Source organism: Staurois parvus, unplaced genomic scaffold (genome assembly GCF_062004578.1).
Source record: "Staurois parvus isolate SC_StPar_1 unplaced genomic scaffold, SC_StPar_1.0 ptg000934l, whole genome shotgun sequence".
Classification (NCBI taxonomy): Eukaryota; Metazoa; Chordata; class Amphibia; order Anura; family Ranidae; genus Staurois; species Staurois parvus.
This window is the reverse complement of record NW_028318730.1, coordinates 300,523-320,864: the sequence shown is the minus strand read 5'-3', so window position 1 is coordinate 320,864 and position 20,342 is coordinate 300,523. Positions and strand designations below refer to the sequence as shown.

The 20,342-nt window shown below is 37.9% G+C and overlaps 1 protein-coding gene across 1 annotated transcript in view; it reads left to right on the top strand.

Moving 5' to 3' along the window:
- The window catches only part of PPARGC1B (PPARG coactivator 1 beta), a 154,752-nt gene extending 135,075 nt beyond the window's left edge, over window positions 1-19,677 (top strand). The window contains exons 8-12 of the mRNA XM_089656754.1: window positions 1,436-2,138; window positions 3,791-3,863; window positions 11,610-11,728; window positions 12,174-12,328; window positions 12,882-19,677. Of these exons, the coding sequence (XP_089512880.1) occupies window positions 1,436-2,138; window positions 3,791-3,863; window positions 11,610-11,728; window positions 12,174-12,318 (1,040 nt within the window). The 3' untranslated portion in view covers window positions 12,319-12,328; window positions 12,882-19,677. The remainder of the gene's footprint in view (window positions 1-1,435; window positions 2,139-3,790; window positions 3,864-11,609; window positions 11,729-12,173; window positions 12,329-12,881) is intronic.
- The last annotated feature ends 665 nt before the right edge of the window (window positions 19,678-20,342 follow it).

Below are 20,342 nucleotides of genomic sequence, written 5' to 3'. Positions count from 1 at the left end.
CAGTTCAAGCGTGATGAGACAGGACCACAATTTGGAGACTGGGGACAGAACACTATAATCATAAAATATGATGTGCCTGAATAGAGACCTTCAAGTGATATTAAACCCTCAGTTTTTTAAGCGCATTTGGCAGCGTAACTGTAATCACTTACAGAGTATGCAGCATCTTCATCTTTTAATCTTTGCCTACAGTGGGGAAAATAATTATTTGATCCCCTCAGATGTTGTAAGTTTGCTCACTTACAAAGAAATGAAAGGGCTATAATTTTTATCATAGGTGTATTTTAAATGATAGAGACAGAATATCAACCAAAAATCCATAAAAAACACACGATACAAATGTTTTAAATTGAGTTGCAGTTCAGTGAGTAAAATAAGTATTTGATCCCCTACCAACCAACAATCATTCTGGCTCCCACAGTCTGGCTATGTGCTCATGTTGTACACAGATTAGTCCTGTCAATTTAAGAAGGTGCTTCTAACTACAACTTGTTATGTGTATAAAAGACACCTGTCCACAAAATCTCTTTTGCCCATTCAAACCTCATCACCATGGGCAAGCCCAAAGAGCTGTCATAGGCCATCAGGGACAAGATTGTAGACCTGCAAAAGGCTGAAATGGGCTATAAGACCATCAGCAAGAAACATAGTAAGAAGGAGACAGCTGTTATTCGCAAATGGAAGAAATTAAAAATAACCATCAATCGCCCTTGGCCTGGAGCTCTAATGCAAGATTTCGCCTCATGGGGTAAGGATGATCGTGAGAAAAGTGAGGGATCAGCCCAGAATACACAGGAGGAGATTGTGAACGATCTCAGTGTAATTGGGACCAGAGTCACCAAACAAATTATTAATAACACAATATGCCACCATGCATTGAAATCCTGCAGCACCCGCAAGGTCTCCCTCCTCAAGAAGGCACATTCTGAAGTTTGCCAATGAACATCTAAATGATTCAGAGAAGGATTGGGAGAAAGTGCTGTGGTCAGATGAGACCAAAATTGAGCTCTTTGGCATTAACTTAAAGAAAAATGCTGACTATGACTTTTAAGACATATGTTACCCTTAGTGGGCCAGCTGCCTCAAACTTGAGGTGTATGTATGTTCCACTGGAATGAATGGAGACAGCAACACAAATGCACGAGAGAAGCAGGGCCCAAGTGGGGGCTATACAGCGAAGGAATTACCAGAACTGGGGGCAGGTAAGTATTATCAGGGAAGGTATGGAGTATCAATAATGTTACGTGCACTGTTAAAGTCCCACTTAATATTTGTGATGCAAGAGACAATTATGCACTTTGTAAGTAAACTATGATGTCTTTTGATATGTAGGCATGTTAATTAGTCATGCACACATAATTGTATTGATGAATGCACTCACAGAAAGTCATGCTACGCATTTCGTAACTAGTGTTTTTTATCTTCCTATTTGAAGGTCTGACGCCCCCAACTACTCCTCCATACAAGCCTACAGAGGAAGATCTGTACAAACCTGAAATCAGTCAGGACACTGTAAATAATGATTCCTTGATTACCTCGTCTGTAAAAACGGGAGTGACTGAAAAACGTCTCCCTTCAAATAGAAGACTCTCAAAGAAACAGCCTGAAAGGACTGAATTGTTTGCACACTTAAGTAGAAGCGCATCCGTCCCTGATACCCCTCCACCACAAGGAATTAAGAGGCCATTTTCCCGGTCATTTGGAGACCATGATTATTGCCAGGTGAAGAAGTCAGAGCCAGCTTTCCAGAGAAAAGTGATTAAATCTGTGGACCTGCCATGCTATGATGACAGGAAGCACAAAGTGCCTCCAGTACTGGAAAGGAAAATGTCCTCTAATAAAGAGGACAACAAACTGCTGAAGGACCATGAAATTCGAGCAAGTCTCACCAAGCACTTTGGTTCTCCAGATACCACTCTAAAAGAAGAGGATAATGTTACATGTACCAGCCCTGAGTATGATTCAGCCTTTGAGGACAGTGAGAGTGAGTGCAATTCTCCAGAGGATGATGTGTTCTTTTCTCCTCTTCGAAAAAAGTCGTATTATCGTAGAAGCCCTCCATCCAAGCTGCAGAGCTATCCTCGAAGTCAGGCTACTGCTCAAATTATCCGCACACCAGATAACAGGAGGTCACACAGGTGTGATAATCACTATCTAATTTAACGCTTTATTTATCATACAAATGTTTCCTCAAGTAAAATAATGAAAAAGATTTCAGTAATTTGCAATATATAAATAGGTTTATTAGCTCATTTACTTTTTCTTGTTGGATGCACTATTTACAATAAAAAGTAATACTTGTCTGGATTTGGACCTGTAGCTGTAAGTGATTTTTGATTGTTAACCTCTTTTCAATCATCTAATGCACATGTGCAACAGCAGCATGGGTGGGCCTTAAATATCACATGCTTCACATATGCAACCACCTGTCACAGACAGCTCCTGGTGGCTGTTGACAATCAGGAGCCAGACATATTGGCTGCTGATCATGTGACCACTGTGACAGCCAGTCAGAGTGATCACATGATCAGAACGTCCATCCTGCCTCCCAGCTTTAAGACCCACATAAAGGGCCACTGGGAGGCATTTGGGAAAGGAGCAAGAAGAAAAATGTAGTAGCATCTGAAGTCACAGCCACCCATCATATTATATGATGCCTTGAAATTTTTAATATGATTGGAGAATCAAGTAGAGATGGAGGAAGGTATAGAACAGTGGCCAGGCTGTGAACACTTGAATATTCACATATTCTTAACAAACAATGAAAAAGCATTAAAACAAGCCCTTATTGATCTTTGTAGCTGCAGCCACACTTGAGCATTTCATCTTTAAAATCACAGAAGCATCATGAAAATTGATATCTAAGCTAGTTTAGTTTATCTTGCTCCCTTCCCCTTCTAAGCAGACTGGACAGCTTTCTAGCCTTCTAATGTTTAATGTAAGCACAGAACAGGAGCTTTTAGTCAGGGGGACAGAGGAAAATGAGCTGCTGAGAGATACAATGTCAATTGCTTTTAGGGCAAATTATGCTACAGTGCCAGCTGCTACATAGGTAAGTAATAGCTTCTTTTTTAAACATCATTTACAGTTTGTTAAGAATTTGTTAATACTTGAAAGTCCAATTCCTGGCCACAGGTTCACTTTGAGAAAACCATACATCTAGTGACCTATTAGACGTTCTGTGGATTATCTGAGTCGGGCACGACTGCAGTGTTTGCTGGAAAACATTGGTAGTTTACTGAATGCTTTCATCTGTCACCCAGAATTGCTCCATAAATACACAGGTGAACAGTTGCACTTGCCAAAATTCTGTTCAGCCACTCTTGTGATACACACACCACTGTTCTGTTATTCAGAGGAGGACATCAATATTCAAAACCTTACGTATCCTCAGCTTCTGGGCCAGCTTCATGCTTGCTTTCCATGAATACTAAGGCAGTATAGATGATGGGTTTTTATGTTTGCTTTTTCCACTAATATGTGGTCAGACAATTTTTTTTTTAACTAAATGAAGCTTATATTAGCATTGAAACAGTGCTTAATACTCTTGCCAGCCATACGTTAGTCTCTTCTAGTGATTAGGCTGGATGCCAAGCATCCAGTTATGGACAATAAGATAGGCCTGGGGTTTTCTGTAATAATTGTGTTGTTAAATAATTCATGTGCTTTGACATATATTCTATGTATATTGTGCCCCATGGCTTCTAAGATTGCTTACAGTAGGACTAATAAAAGCTTAATATGTGCATATTCCATCTTTTATTCACATGCAACCTTTGTATATTTCCAGTAGACGTGAGATCAGTGAGCAGAGACAGACTGGTCACTGGAGCCAAAGGCAAATCCACAGGAAGAAAGAGCAGGTAATTGTGAGTTTTTAGGCATCATAGGAATCAGCTCATTACTATGACTGAGATTTCCAAAGAAATATTTGCACAGATTAATCATCTCTTTTTAAGATACCGTGTGTGCCTATATTAAATGAGATTGAGGTTGATGATGAATTATTAAAGCTTTAGGGCATCTGTAGGTTTGTACACAATTCTGGAACAGCTTTCAGTGATCCTTCTATGCCTGCATGCTGGAGAAAGGTCTAGCACTTTATAGAGGTGATGGAGCTTGCCTCCCGCTTTCCACACATTCCCCATGATCCCCTATTGCCCGGGGGGCCCCATGAGTTGTCAGTCCTCCCCTGGGCGTAAGCACTTTTGAAAAAAAAGAGTCAGTAATGGCAGCTCTGATGATTCCATTCTAACAGTTTTGCTCTAAAGCAGATAGAAAGCCAGAACAAATGCCAGTCAATGCACCACTGTGAAAAAAAATAAAGTACTGTAAATAACTCGCAGAGAACATGAAAAGCAGAATAGCTCTTCTGGACCTTTTTATATAGGTGGAGGTACACCAAATAAATGGTGGATTTGAGCCACAGCTGCAGTCAGTGATTACTCTGTGAACCCGAGCCCGATAGCTAGCTGTTCAGAGTTTTCAGCATTTTATTCGAGTGCCTTCAGTAAATTAAAGGCCATGGATTAACTCCCAGGCTGCAAAAGCTTTTACTCTGAAAAGGTGATGTTCTCTGGGTCAGGCTGCAACAAAGGCACAGGGAAAACAATCTGTATGAGAAGAGGAATGCTCTGTGGGTCATTGAACCTTCTTGTGTCTTATGATGCAGGTGCATTATGCAGCAGGTCACTGAGCAGCAAAAAGGAGAATTAAAACACAATATAGTAGTCAGAGGGTAAAGCTGCAGAGACGACTTGTTCTTTCCAGGCTTCACACAAGTTTGAAGAGCATAACATGGCTTTGCATGGCGGTGTGCATTATACTTTTTATTTCTATATACACCAGCGGACATCCGTTTTGTTAGATTGGTTTAACGTGTTAAAATATTTCTGTGCCCACAATTAATTAATTATTACCAGGCTGGATTTGATTTAAATCAAACTGATTTAAATCACGATTTAAATCACGATTTAAATCACTAGTCAGTAAGGCTTGATTTAAATCATAGTTTTCTACATAAAGACTAATTCTTGCTGGTATAACTTTAATATTCAAGTAGATGAAGATTTTTAGAATAACAACTTTTCATATTAGTTTTTTTATCCCCAGTTTAATAGGTTAATCATTCATATTTGGACAACTTTTCTGTTGTACTTAGGAAGGAGAAAAATAATCATTACCTTAATAATAACAATTTAAATAGATTTATTCAACTGAAACAATAACATTCCAGCATATGTTATTTGCTTAAACATCCATGTTTGTTAACTAATTTGGCTAAACAAAATATATATATTTTAAGAAACTTAGACTGTCAGCCCCTTCCTCCTCACTTCGTTTCACTTTCTTCTTGTGCAGATCTATTCCACTCCAAACAATCAGAAAAATATTGTTTCGATTCTATTCACTGAACTTCTTGAAACTTAGCACTGAAGGGGTTGATTCTGTATTTATAGGTTTGTAGAAGTTAAGATTAAGGTCTTTTTCTTAACTCTGTTCATGTTATAACATTTTTGCTGTGAAGAAGAGGCATGTGATCTCCGCTGAGTCAAATTCAGTTTTGAGAACTGCAAAAGTAAACCAAGCATCTGTGATAATATCTTGTAGGCAGAGAAACTGCCCAATAATCTTACAAAAACCTCTGGAAGAGCATGACATTGTGAATGGATTCATGGAATTTATTTACCAAAAAAATTAAACATATACAGCCTTATTCTACATAATTAAAAAACTAATCTTTATTTCATGATGGAATAACCTTTGGATGGTAATATATTTTCCTCAAAAAGCATTTTATTCAAAAAAATCCGATTTAAATAAAAAAAAATCTGATTTTTTTTTTTTTTTTTTTTTAAAAATCATTGATTTTTATCCACCCTGATTATTACTTTAATATGTTTGATGGGGTTTTTTATCCCTAAGATGGTGGAAAACACTTAGATGGGAGGTAGTGCCGATGGGAAAGGTTCCATTCTCCACAGACTTTTTGGAGACTCATAGCATTACAGGAATCCTTGAAATTGAGAGCTTTCTAAAGTGAAACTCCTGGCATTTTTTTCTTTCTTCATCCTCTATCCCAGAGATAGTTGTCACAGTTTTCTCTGGTGCATCCATTCCTATTGGAAGATATCCCCTCCATAAAATTTTGGTTTTTCCATTACCTACTGTTTCGACAACAGTCACCAGGACAAAGAGGTGCAGAGGGTGAATCTCCCCAATGGGAGACACAGAACAATACAAAGAAGAGAGCGGTTGTACCCATTCATCTTTAACCACTTCCCGACCAACCGTTGTATATAAACGGCCGGACGGTGGCAGTGCAGGGTCGGGTGGCTGTTTATAAACGACCTCCCCGCACCCTGCTTGTGTGCGCTCCCTGGGAGTGCGCAGTACCGCGATCCGGTGCCCGCTGTGTCCCCCGGACACAGTGAAACACCGATCGCCGGAAGGGACCTCCGAGGTCCCGATCCTGTGATCACTGATTGGCCAATCAGTGATCACATGCAAAGTAGTAAGCAAGATGTCACTTGTGACATCATTGCTTACTACGTGTGAAATCTGTGAATGATCACAGAGGTCACATGGTACAAGGCTATTCGCAACAGCCTTGTACCATGTGACAAGCTGTGACCAATCACAGCTCACTCAGTACTTCTCAATGACTGCAAGAATGCAGACAGAGAGAAAGAGAAATGATTGCTTTTACATCCTATATGGGTGTAAAAGCAATCAGTGTAAAAAAAAAAAAAATCATCACCCCAACAAGTAGTACAGTGTCACCATGGTGACACTGTACTGCTAGGGTGACAGTACGTAAAAAAAAACTAAATAAATAAAAAATAATAATATATAAAAATAAAATAAAAATGTAAAATAAATGTTTAAAAATTATAATTTTTGGTTATAAACTAATTTGGATTTTTTTTTTTTACTAAAAAGATAACGGAATACGTTTTGGCCAAGATTTATGATGAAATATTATTTATTTGCAAAATTTTATTAAAAAAAAGTTTTTCAAAATTTTTGGACTTTTTCATTTACATAGCAAAAAAAATTAAAAACCCAGCGGTGAATAAATACCACAAAAATAAAGCTTTATCTGTCTCAAAAAAATGGTAAAGAAATGAATTTTGGTACAGTGTTGCATGACCGCGCAATTGTCATTCAAAGTGTGATAGCGCTGAAAGCTGAAAATTGCCCTGGTCAGGAAGGGGGTAAAAGTGTCCGGTCTGGAAGTGGTTAAATCCAAAATATAAACGCTGTAGGTAGAATGCTATGTTTGCTTCCTTGTGTATGTAGACTTTCTTCGTTTGGCTAATAGCATGGCAGTGGTATTATTGAGAAAATGTTAGGAAATCAAGCTTATCATAAAACAACCAATCAAGAAGTACCTTCATTAAACATACGTTTTTGACAGGATCTGAAAGATGACAAGTATAATTGTACAGTGATGCCATTTATGACATTTTATGATCACATTTGCAGAACTAAGTATGAATTCCAGGCAGATATTAAAGACACAAAATAACGCTTCTCTGTATTCATTAACACATCCTTAAATATATTTTCTTTAAGTATAAGAAGTGTACGTACCTGAATTTACCACCTGCCAACTCTGCAGGCAGCATTATTTTTGCCTACTACAAGTGTTCAGTCTCTTATAGTCCCTGTACAGCAGAGCTCAGACTGGGGAAGAAAGAAGTAAGGAGGAGCTAGACAGTTGTGCTGCAGTGCAAGGATCATGCAGATAGCAGCAAAGAGCATAATTGCAGAGTTGAGCTCTTGGTCTGCTGCTTCTCCTTTTACTATCCAGTCACAGGTTGTGCTGCAGTGCAAGGATCAGTTGTGCTGCAGTGCAAGGATCATGCTGATAGTAGCAGAGAGCATAATTGCAGAGTTGAGCCCTCGGTCTGCTGCTTCTCCTTTTACTATCCAGTCAACAGGTTGTGCTGCAGTGTAAGGATCATGCTGATAGAAGCAGAGAGCATAATTGCAGAAGTGAGTTCTCGGTCTGCTTCTTCTCCTTTTACTATCCAGTCACAGGTTGTGCTGCAGTGCAAGGATCATGCTGATAGGAGCAGAGAGCATATCTGCAGAGTTGAGCCCTCGGTCTGCTGCTTTTCCTTTTACTATCCAGTCACAGTTTGTGCTGCAGTGCAAGGACCAGTTGTGCTGCAGTGCAAAGATCATGCTGATAGTAGCAGAGAGCATAATTGCAGAGTTGAGCCCTCGGTCTGCTGCTTCTCCTTTTACTATCCAGTCAACAGGTTGTGCTGCAGTGTAAGGATCATGCAGATAGAAGCAGAGAGCATAATTGCAGAATTGAGCTCTCAGTCTGCTTCTTCTCCTTTTACTATCCAGTCACAGGTTGTGCTGCAGTGTAAGGACCATGCTGATAGGAGCAGAGAGCATAATAGCAGAGTTGAGCTCTCGTCCTCCTGCTGCTTCTCCTTTTGCTATCCAGTGACAGGTTGGGGGAGGAAGAGGACCTGTAAGTGATATTGAATTATAGCAATGAAAATTCAGGTCTCCTGCTCCACCAGACTGGGCTAGTAGAGCTGTGTAAATACAAATCCTTTGGCAGGTTAACTTCTTCCCACCGCTGCCTCCCAGCCCTTTAACAGGATCCAAATGCCGGGAGGCGGGCATTGTGATCATGTGACCGTTGTGACTAGCAAGTCATCACATGAGCAGAAAGCTCCCAATCGCAAGTATGCATCTGGAGCTTTCCAGTACCCACCAGTTACTGTGCTGAGAGCGTGCAGGGAGCGCGCTGTCAGCAGATATATATGCCGCCACTCAGCACTAAAGCCCACTATCTGAAAGGTCGAATATATGCGTGCGGCTGGCGGGGAGTGGTTAAACAGCTCTCTATTGTGTATAAAGTTGTTTGAATAAAAAAAGATGACAGGCGCATGGAATAAGCAGTCCCCATAATCTCTGGGCTGAGTATGGGGTCAGGAGCTGGCAGGGGAACAAACGGTCTGGAGACACCCGGCGAGCTGTGATAGAGTGAAGCAATGACTGGAGTGGAGTGTTTTCTCTTCTTGTATAAAGTTGTTTACCTGGAGTTTAGCTAACAACTAATGCAGATTAAATATCTAATGTAATTTTTCTTCCCTTAATGTAACATAAAAGTAAAACCTAGATTACTGGGTTCATATTTGATCCTGGTTATTTAATTACAAACTAAACCAGTCAATAGTTTTATATAAAATAGAATGTGCAATATTGTATATCAGATATTTATGTTCCAAAAGCAAATATTTTGCATAATCCCCATTAAGGAATTTTAATGATTTAATATTTTGATTACTCTGAATTTTAATGATTGAATATTTTGATTATTTTGTTCCTTCTCCAATGGATTAAGCTCAGTCTTAGTCAAGTGCAAATATCTCTAAGTTGCAGAACTTGAGGTTAATCAGCCGCGGAAGTAGAAAACATGCAGTGCGAGCCAAGAGCACACTGTGGATGAGATTTAAATGGACCACAATGTCCTTCAAAATTACACTGCTACTAGCCAAATCTATTGAAAATTCAATAAAGTAGGAGCTGTGTAACACCACTTTGTTCATAACACATCTTTCATAATTCAGAAGGCTTAAATAGAATTTTTTAGTCTTTATTCTTCTTAGGCAATCACAATATGATGCTCTTAGAGATCCAATGTGAGTTTAAAATTCTGTCCGTGATTTTATGATGTTATATGTCACCACTTGTAAATGGTCATAGCAATTTAATAAGATTTAACTAGGAAAAATATATAAACTTTTATATTTATAAGTGGTGAGACGGTAATGGTGTTTGGAATATCAAAAATTTAAAACATCTGTTAAAAAAAAAATATAAAACAGTGTTGTGGAAATAGTGGGATTTGCAGTTAAATTTTCCTAATAAAATGAGCAGCTTCTATTGAGGACATAAAGAAAACTGCTTATTGGTATATCATTTAGAATGACTATACAACATATTTGTGCACATGGACCAAAAATTTAGCAGCTGGCATTTTGTTAAATTAGGTTGTGTGTGTGTATATATATATATATATATATATATATATATATATATATATGGGGTGTTCAGGTCAAACCGGGACTTTTGAGTTTATATAGTAAAGTGTGGAAACTGCATTTATTTTTAGACATACTCCCCTGCTACATTTGTAAATGTATTCCAGTGTTTAACTAATGCCTGGAAAGCTTCAGCATAGAAAGGTTTGTCAGTACATCTGATCCATGCTAGGACGGCCTGCTTCTCTTCGCCATCATTGTGTTCACCGTTCCCACAGAAAGAGTCGTCTCCTGGTCAGTTTCACAACAGGTTTTGCGTTGATTATCCAGGATCAGGCATTCCACATGCTGAATGTTCTCAGGAATGACTGCTGTGGGCTGGGAACCACCACAGCTGGGATCGTCACTGATGGACGTACGGCCATCTTTGCAATGTTTACACCATTCAAATGTCTTACTGTGGCTGAGTGTCTCATCACCGTACTGTGCTTGAGGTCTTTTGTAGATATCTGTGGGTTTTACACCTTTGTTCCCAACAAACTTCATCACCACACGCTGTTCCATGCACACACTAACACTGTTTTCTGCTATCTTAATTACGGGTCTCTGGACTGGCAAATGACATGTTGCCTATCAGTAATAGGACACACTTGCCACTTACTACTGTGTGCAGTGCCACTACACTAGTATCCCCTATGATACCTGTAAAATTAAAAGTCCCGGTTTGACCTGAACGCCTCTCGGGTATATATAGTATAAGTATATATATATATATATATATATGTGTGTGTGCATATGTATATATATATATATATATATATATATACACACACAAAAAGAGTATAACCCATTAGATTATGGTAGGGTGAGCCAAGAAGAACAAAAAAGTCCTCCACTAAGCCAGTGGGATGCTATTTACATGTGTACAGTGGACAAATCAAAGAGTGGACAAATCAAAGAGCCACAAAACCATCCACTGAAAAGCTATGAGTAACATTTCTTCCTCTGCAGAGGGAGGGGAAGGGGCATAGACTGCCGCTAATCTAAGCTTCACTTTTAGTGATTTGGGGGTTTATTTATTTTAGGCAAATAGTTTGTTTGCTTTTTAAGGAAGATGTTGCAGTTTGCAAGGGAATTTACCCCAAAGCTTAGTGAATGAGGTGAAGCTGTACTGAATTCCATCATCTGATTATGTGCAATCAAAAATATTCAGCTATGCCTGGTAGTTGCATAAACACTAATTATATAGACTATTTCTGAAACAATAGTGGTGAATGCTATTGTAAACAAGTAATAAACCAGAAAAATAGCTTTGTGCAAAATACAGTAACCCATGGGCCCTGGATTTTGATTAGTGTGAAACTGTAATTTTGATGGTATGGCTCACTCCACTCGGAACATGCCTTACTAAGTCAGCCAAGCAAAACGAGGTTATATATTCAAATCCCCAATGTGTCTAGATCAAATTCCAGGTTCCCAAAAGGCAGGGAAAGCAGATTTTTCCCTGATTCTGAATATGAATTTAAGAAGGATAAAACTTTTTAGAAAAAAACATTTAATGTGGTTGTGACAAGTGTTGTATTACTTTTGCAGGATGATGGATGGGTCATTGTCATCAGAAACCTCTCAAACAGCATTAATGCTCATGAGCTGAAGAAAAGATTTGAAGTGTTTGGAGAGATTCTTGAATGTCGGGTCCTCAGCAAAAGCAGGTAACTAACAATCTTTCTCTTCCTTTCATTAGATAGTACTGAGAATGCAGAAAATCCAAATTGCACATTGACACTAGAGGGCTGTTGGAACACAATCTCACAAATTAGGGGCAATAGCTTTTGTACAAGTTAGAAAAGGATGTCCATTTCCTACAACTGTCTTGTGCCCCTAAGTAACTACAGAGTGGAGAATTAGTGAGTGTAGTGACTAGCAGAAGAATACATATACTGTAGATGTATGTCAACTATACAGTATGTTTAGCTGTTTGCCTGGAGTTTCACTTTAAATATAGATTACTACTTCCCTTCATAAATTTATAGGGCTTGGAACTTTGCCATTGGCAAAGTGTAATTTAAAAACACAATTTTCTTTTGATCCAAAAGTATAATTGCATATTTATGAAGTTGGCCCTATGGAAATAAGTTAAATCTTTTTCACTTTTAGAGGAGAAAAGCATGGATTCATCACTTATCGGCGATCGGAACATGCTGAAATGTCACTAAAGAAGGGCCCTTCTCTGAGAAAAAAGAACGAACCATCATTTCACATGAGCTACGGAGGTTCTAGGCATGTTTTTTGGACCAAATAATGCCACCTAGGTAAAACCCATGACCAAATGGTTCATCTATGCCTCTACAGAACATGTATATGAGTGTGTGTAAAAAGTTAAAGTGGTCAGAGATATGTGCAGCTCATTGTCCCCAGGTGATAGCTGGTGTCCTGTCCCATCTAGCCTTGGCCATCACTGGTTGCGCCATTTTTTTTGTAAAGCATTTGATTTGGTATGTGATTTTGATGTTCTAAATCAGCCTTTTTTCAACTTGAGTGCTGTCTGATTGCTTTCACTGTCCCTGCTAATCAGCATGCTAATCAGCACGGACTTCGATGTTGGATTGAGGAGTGGTCAAGCACAAGGGGTCGTGGGTGAGGGGGCTTATTGAGTGTCAAGGTATGGCCAGTGGCAGGATAGTGCAGTGGGCAAGAAAAGCGGGTATCTAGGGACTGTGAGTGATAAGGAGAAGCAGCCAGAGTAACCAGTCACGTGTTACCCATTGGTTTGAATGGGGAAAGGGGGGGGGGGCCTTTAATGGGTTGCATTATACCTAAAATTTGTTGTTGATTTACACTGACTGGTTGATATTCCATTATTAGATTCAAACATAGAGGAGCCCTCATCAATGAAGAAGTACGAGTCCATGGATTTTGACAACTTGCGTCGATGACAGCCTTATAAAGGAGGAGTACCTCAATACCTCAGACAAGGCACTTCCAAGATGTTTACGTTTTTTGAAACAAAAAAAAAATGGAATAGAGAAAAAAAAAGACTTGATCCTTTAAATTGATGTTTACATTGAACAAAGCTGCTTCTGTATGTGATTTTATCCCATGGTGTTGCTGTCTCACTGCCACATTTTAGAATCGTTGCTTTTCCAGGTATGTCTGTAAACCTCCTGTCCTCCCCTTTCCCCTTGTGGTTGCAGCTATGTTCACCATAACATTTTGTCTGTAGTGCGTAAAAACAAAACCCAAAAAACAAAAAAAATGTCTTTTGTGAATAGTCTGAATTACAAAACTAATTTTAATTGGGGGAAAAAAAGGTGTATATTCTTAAAATTAATAATGATGTATTTATGGTTCACATGTACTGTATTTCAGATTGTTGTTTGCTTCATCTTGAACTATGCACTCTAGTGAGGTGTTTGCAAAAGATCAGAATTAATCCTCAAGTTTTAGTATTCATTATCAAACTACAGGGCATTGAAGGCTGGTCTGGACGAACGCAGGGCATTGACAACAATAGACATGATATTGCAGCAAAAGAGATTCATGTTTAAAATAAATATATATTTAGGGGTATATGTATAAATAGCACATTGTTATAGTTGAAAATGTGTTTTTCAAGGACACTGGATCGCACGCACATTGTGGAAACACCACACTGGTACTTTAATACTTTCCTGCCTTTTTGAAGCCTCTGAGGGAGCTGTCTTCATATGTGCTTTAAAAGCAATTTGGAACTTGCACAGTACTTTCTTCACAGTTACAGTAATGAATCTATCAGTGTAAATACCACATTCCTTCGTTTTTCTTAAAAAGAAAATGTTCTTTTTTTGTTTTTAAGTACAGTACAAAGATTTGTGCAGTAGATAACCCATACGTTTGTCTTGTAATGTGAATATTTTTGATATGTACACTTTTTCTGGTAGCATCTGTGAACAGTTCGAACATGTTTTCTATACATACAATTGCTTGTACCCCCTCTCTGCCTGAGCAAAAAAAAAGGTCAGTTACCACGCCTACAAATGAAAGTGTGCAAAAATATACTATGTCCAAAATGCCAATGTCGACCAGTCAACTTCTCCTATAGATAACAGAATGAGAGGGATAAACTGATTGGTTGCTAGGGGCACTGTTTCTTTCAAAGGCTTATTATTTTGTTCTGATTTGTAATTGGGTGCCCTGTGAGAAGTGTCCAAAATCTCATTAAGTCAAGCAGATTGTATCCGTCATCAATGATATGTGTTTATTTCCAAAGATTATTAGGGAGAACTATCTCCTTATCACCTTATTGTATGCAGTGAATTCATGATATCGCTATGTGACAGCAATACACGCCTGGAATAATGGTCTCCATGTTGTGACAGAGGCATTTAGTCTTGTGTTCAGTAAGAAATGATCAATATTGTAACAAAGCCCACAGTCTGATTAGGACATCCATTCTTTATCCATAAAAGCAAACATGTGCTTTGTCCACAAAGGGCAAAACATTATTGTCCCTCTCACTAGCAGTACATTCTCACCCTTCCTTTGCACCCCCACCTAGCCATGCAGGTAGCAGCAACAAAGGAAATATTGGGTACTTTATGGTATGGAGGAGCATGTGACTTGCTCTTCAATTTCCCATGTGACAGTGCTGCTTGGTGATTGTCCCACCGTTGTCACATGATGTGAGGAGACATTCTTGCAGTTCAGACTACAGCAACTCTGAACTTACAAAGGACTTCCTTTTCTCACTTCTGGTAGCTATATGGCAAGGTGGGGGAGCAGATGTAAAGCAAACGTTACTGTGGAGCGGACCATGAAAGTGAACCTGATGCTTTGCCATGCCTGGGTAAACCATGTGTTTCTAGATCTAGTACAGGTTGCAATCCGATTGGTGACTGTGAAGCCAATAGCATCACTTATCAAGACAAATGATAAGAGGCCTGTTATTTCTACGTAAAATAACTTATCTTTGTGTAAAAGCCATTATGTCCAATAACACCAATGTTGTGAATATTCTTATTTATGTTTTGGGAACAGGGACTGCTGAAGCTGCTTAATATATGTTTACCAGGGTAGTTTAGAATGTAGGATTAAGCCATTTTGTGTAGATTAGGAGACGTAGCCTTACTACTTCAAATAGTTACCGGCTGAAGGACTTCTTCCGGTCTTATTTTTTTATATTTTGCCAAAGTTTCCAGCAGCTCCCACGACCCTGGGTAGGATTAAACATACCTCTTTGGCAAACACCTTATTGTAGATCTGCCTTTCTGTCATAGTATTTCCATACAATGATGTTTACATGTGATTGCTATAGAGTTTACTGTAGAAAAACAAAAAAACAAAACGATATATAGCTATATATATATATATATAAGTATATAATATATGATGCCCTTAGGGTAATTAGTATTGTCCTGTGTTGTGCTGATAGTTTTGAGAACAATATGGAGTATTGGTCACCTGACTCAAAGCATACAGTTTACCTAAAGCCCATGATGCCTTGGGGTTCAAATTGTATCAAGATCAATGATCAATTTATTTTTTAAACAGTTTTTCTGTGGCAGATGGGTTTCCAATTTTTTCTTTTGCCTGCCTACGGCTGTTTTGTCGCCTGCTTGTCAAGGTCATTAGTGCTTCCTTTCGGTGACCAGATTTCCTTTCACACAGAAGACCTGATAGTAGATGCTGTTATGACCAAGTCTTTAAGTGTGGTGTACATATTCAGTGGATTGAAGAATTGTATTTGTTTCCATGAGGCCTTTAGACCATTGTTTAGCAAGCATGTTGTGCAGCACTTATGCAATGCTTACCTACTTGCACAGGTAGTTACAAAGCAGGTCCATCTTGAGTATGTTCATCTGTAAGCCATGTTTGATCCTTTTTCTTTTTGTTGTTATTTCAGTGGTAACGCACTTAACACCCATGAATGTATTTCAAGGTAGATTGTGGCCTGTATTAAAACTTTAACAGTGGCAATCATGTTTTAGTGCAAACTCCTACTATGGAATCATACAGTGTCTTTTTTTTTAAATGATTGAATCTGTAATTTGGTCTATGGGTTTACCATATTTGTCAGTATAACAATAAACAGGTTATTACTGGTTTGGAAGGAGTAAAATACTACAACATGAATAATATATTTAATGCATATTAGATATTCTGTTAACGTGCTTACATATGCAAAAGACAGGTGTTATGGATTGTCTTATTAGACAATCTATAGGACAGAGTAATCAACTATAACTTTATGTAAATATTTAGCCAGTGCTATTAATCATACCATAACATCTACGAGAATATAGCAGTTTAAAACTTAACCTCGGATATGAAAACTTATATCAAATGTGTTCCTCAATACCCACAAATGATCTAAATCCACCTGATAAACATAGTGGTGACACCATTATGGTGCTGAGCAGAGTTGTGGGATAGACACAACAGGTTCTCCCATTATAGGTTGCCTACAGAAACCTATAGGGAGGGCGGATACAAAATCAGTCACTCTGCACAAGGAGAGATAGCATCAGTGACTGGTCTTTATTGCATAAAACCCCTGCACAAAGTAGCAAAGGGCAGGGATTGTTTCATGTTAGATTACTGCATGGATCTGGAGACAATACACAAAGGACCTCAAGATTTGAGTAAGAATACCCATGTCTTTTGTATTTAGACAATATTCATTTAGCCCACATTTTCAGCTTTAATGTAAAAAAAGACAAAACCTAGGTTGGCATAACACCCAAGTTATGCAAGGCTGTGGTTGTATCAAAGAAGATAAAGGTTTTTGTAAGAGTACATGCCTGCCAGGAACCACCTTTTTCCTTGGCAAGGCATACAGTCACAGTTGTATTTGGTGAGGCTGCTCTGCAATGTGTCACTTATTGAAGATAACTGTTGAGTCTGGGCCCAGGTTGGGTCACAACTTGGAGACCACAGTTAAGTCTGTCCTGTTTATGTCCTGTATCTAGAGATAGGCTCCATCTGCCATATTGCCTTCAACTCTGAAGCCACAATCTGAAAAACACCAATGTAGATTATTCTATGTCATTTCTTTAGAAACAATCTGCCAGACAAAATGACTTCACTGGGAAATTTCCAACAATGAGTAGGAAAACATAAGGGGTAGGTCATCCAACTTGAAAAATTACTCTAATGTATCAGAGAGCTTCACCAATAGACTTCTTGTGTAACTTACAGCACACACAAAGAAGCCATAATCAGACACCCAAGTGTTTTATTTTTGGGTGGTGTCCTTAATTGAAATAAGTCAGGCATGCATGCTCTTTATATTCTAGATCAGTATTCTGGCTAATAAATACAGGAACCTAAATTTCTATAGTTACAGTTCCATGTGATCACATGTATTTTTTCCTGTTTTACCCCACAATTAAAGCATATAGTATGCAGACACATCAAAGTTAATATCTTCTATATTAAAAGTAAATGCACCTTGAACATATGTATAGGGAAATGGAAGTATTAAGAATTCTATAGGGAATAGATTGGATTATTATTTTTGTAAATGTTCTTTGAATGCAAGTTTAGCCACTAAAATACAATTATTTTCTTATGCTTAATGCCCTATAGTATATTGTAATTGAGTATCTATTAGTATACCTTTGGATCCTTACTGAAGTCCTTTCCACTGGATTATAAGAAATAAAGCAATATGGCCGCTCAACGTGGCCAAGTTGTCTGTCCATGTCACATATAAGTCGTGTGAATTGCATTAAAAATCTGTTTCAATAAGCCAATAATTCTCCTGTTAAATGCGACAGGTCAGAAAAATTCACTAGTTCCCTAAGTGTGCAGTCTGTTCATTGTCTAAATAATCTTTATTGTAATTAATAAATCTTTCTTTTCCCACTTACTGTCAGCAATTCACCTATAGCTGTTTAAATTTCATTGTTGTCTGTTGCTTTTCATGTTCCATTTGATTTCCTTGTGTTCTTTTTATACAAGTGAAAACTCTAATCATTTGTACAGTTTTCTAATTTCATATTACACTCTATATGTACATAATTTTCCTTTATTTCACGTGGTGTTTTACCCTGTGTAATCACACTTTTTTTTACTTTGCTTTTCCTAAGCACCATTAAGCAATAGTATGAGAAATCTACCCATTTAATTTTCTGTCTTGCCCCCTCACTGCTGTCCAATAGTATAGTATCACTGTTCAGTAGTCCACATTAAACTTCCCCTAAAATGGCCAAATTTATTGAGACACATCTTAAAGTATATCTAAAGCCCTAATTTGTTTTTCAAATTTTATATAGTGTAGACGAGGGATATAACTGTCAAGTTTTTCTTTAAATTTTTTTTCACTTCTTGTCCTGTAGCCTCAACACAAAGTGAGAGGATATCTTTCCAATATGGACAATATCGCCTTTTAGACAGTTGTCATGGGAACAAATGTCCCTATTGAAAAATTTCCACTTTACTCCTGCTCTTGCAATTCAAAATGTGGAATTTGCACTCACTTTCATTTCTGGTGACATTAGTGGCCAGGATAATTGGAGAGAATAAATTGCCCTAATGAAGACACAGACAGCAATAAAAACCTGAGTATGCTTCTAACCTCTCACTACTTTATTCAACCCAAAAAAATTGCCTTTAATTATACTTTAAGAAAATGAAAGGAGTTTATGTTGACATTTGTAATCAAACACCCTTCAGCTATTTTCTAACCTGTATCACTGTTGGAACCTGATTGGTTGGTAAGTCACTAACGCCTTACTTTCCACTCATTGTATGTCTGCCTTGGGTCAGATTGAACATCATGGGCCTTATCGGGAAAGTCTGTAGTACTACCCTTAGTGTGTCTCATGTATTTCTGGTGCAGGATGGAAAATGAAACAAAGAAGCTGGTTTTTATGGACAACACAAACTTTCAGCCACTTTCTTTATAAGGCTACAATTCAGAATGATCTATGGGCTTCTTTGGGATTCCATCAAGACAGGGATTCTATAACCTTTGCAATCTAGAATGTAATACTCAAGATCACAGTGTGTGGGGCATTATTAACAATCTAGCGTGAATATGGGTAATAAAAATGTTTTGTATGATTTAATATTTTTCATTAGGATTGTGTATGGATTTTCACCATGCCACATCATTTTATTTATGATTACATAAATCTATTTTTTTGGTATGAATACTGCTAATTCTTGAATTAATGGTTAATATGAATGATTCATGTGTTGTTTTGTTTTATTAATGGTAGAGGTTTATATATATATATATATATATATATATACATATATATATATTTCACTTTTAAATTTAATTCTGTTATACCTTTTATTTATGTACCATACATTTTACCCTCAAATGGCATACATTTTCTTGACTTTTTTATTTTTTTTAGTGTGATTTAACTGTCTACCTTATAAAGAAAGAGGATGTTTTATTGTATTTTTACATTCAGATCGTATAGTTTCGTAGATAATTTAACCAAAATCGCTCAGTGTATTATCCAGTGAGTAAAATTATATTTTAAACTGTGTAAATACTTTCTGGACTGGCTTCTTTTATTCAAATTCTATTCCTCTGGATAAGGAGTTTCTTGTTTACATTACGGAATAAACTGTAGAATCTCTACGTTCATGTACTGTAAATAGCAAATGTGTTCAGCCTATGAATAAAACTATACCATGGATGGTAAAAATCTAATAACTAAAATTCTTGTCTTGTGAATATACCGTATTCCTTTTTTAAAAAAACCTTAAAAAATTTCCGTCTTGTGATTGGAAAAGAGGGAAACTCTAATTTCAACTATCCAAAAATCTTGGCTGGAGTTGGGCTTTCACATTAATCTCCTGTACAAGAGGAGGATATTTAAGAGGATATGAGGCAATTTATTTAAGGCAGATGTAAAAGATAGCATCAGCTCAGACTGATGCAAAGGAGCCAATCAGTTGTGCCACAGTGCTCATGTGCTAGCAAGAAGCATGCCGATATGAATAAAGCAAAATGACCCAGATATAAGTTAATCAGTCTACTACTTCTCCTTTCCCTGCCCAATCACAGGATGGACATGGCTTTATGGGCCCTTTCACATGGGCTTCTGATCACTTCCACCTGTCGGTTTTTCAGGAAGATCAGATTGGAAGCTCCATGCAGTCCTATGGGCAGGTGGATGTAAACAGATTACATCTGGCTACCATTCAGGTCAGCAAAACAGAAAAGGGCTGCATCTTTTTCTGTGTTTGCAGACCTAAATATGATGAATCGGAGGTACACAGCAGAGTCGGTTTATATCCAGCCATCCATAGAGCTATCAGGGGTCTACTGGGCACAAAATGGAAGAGGCACTGATGTCACACACACATATATATATATATAGT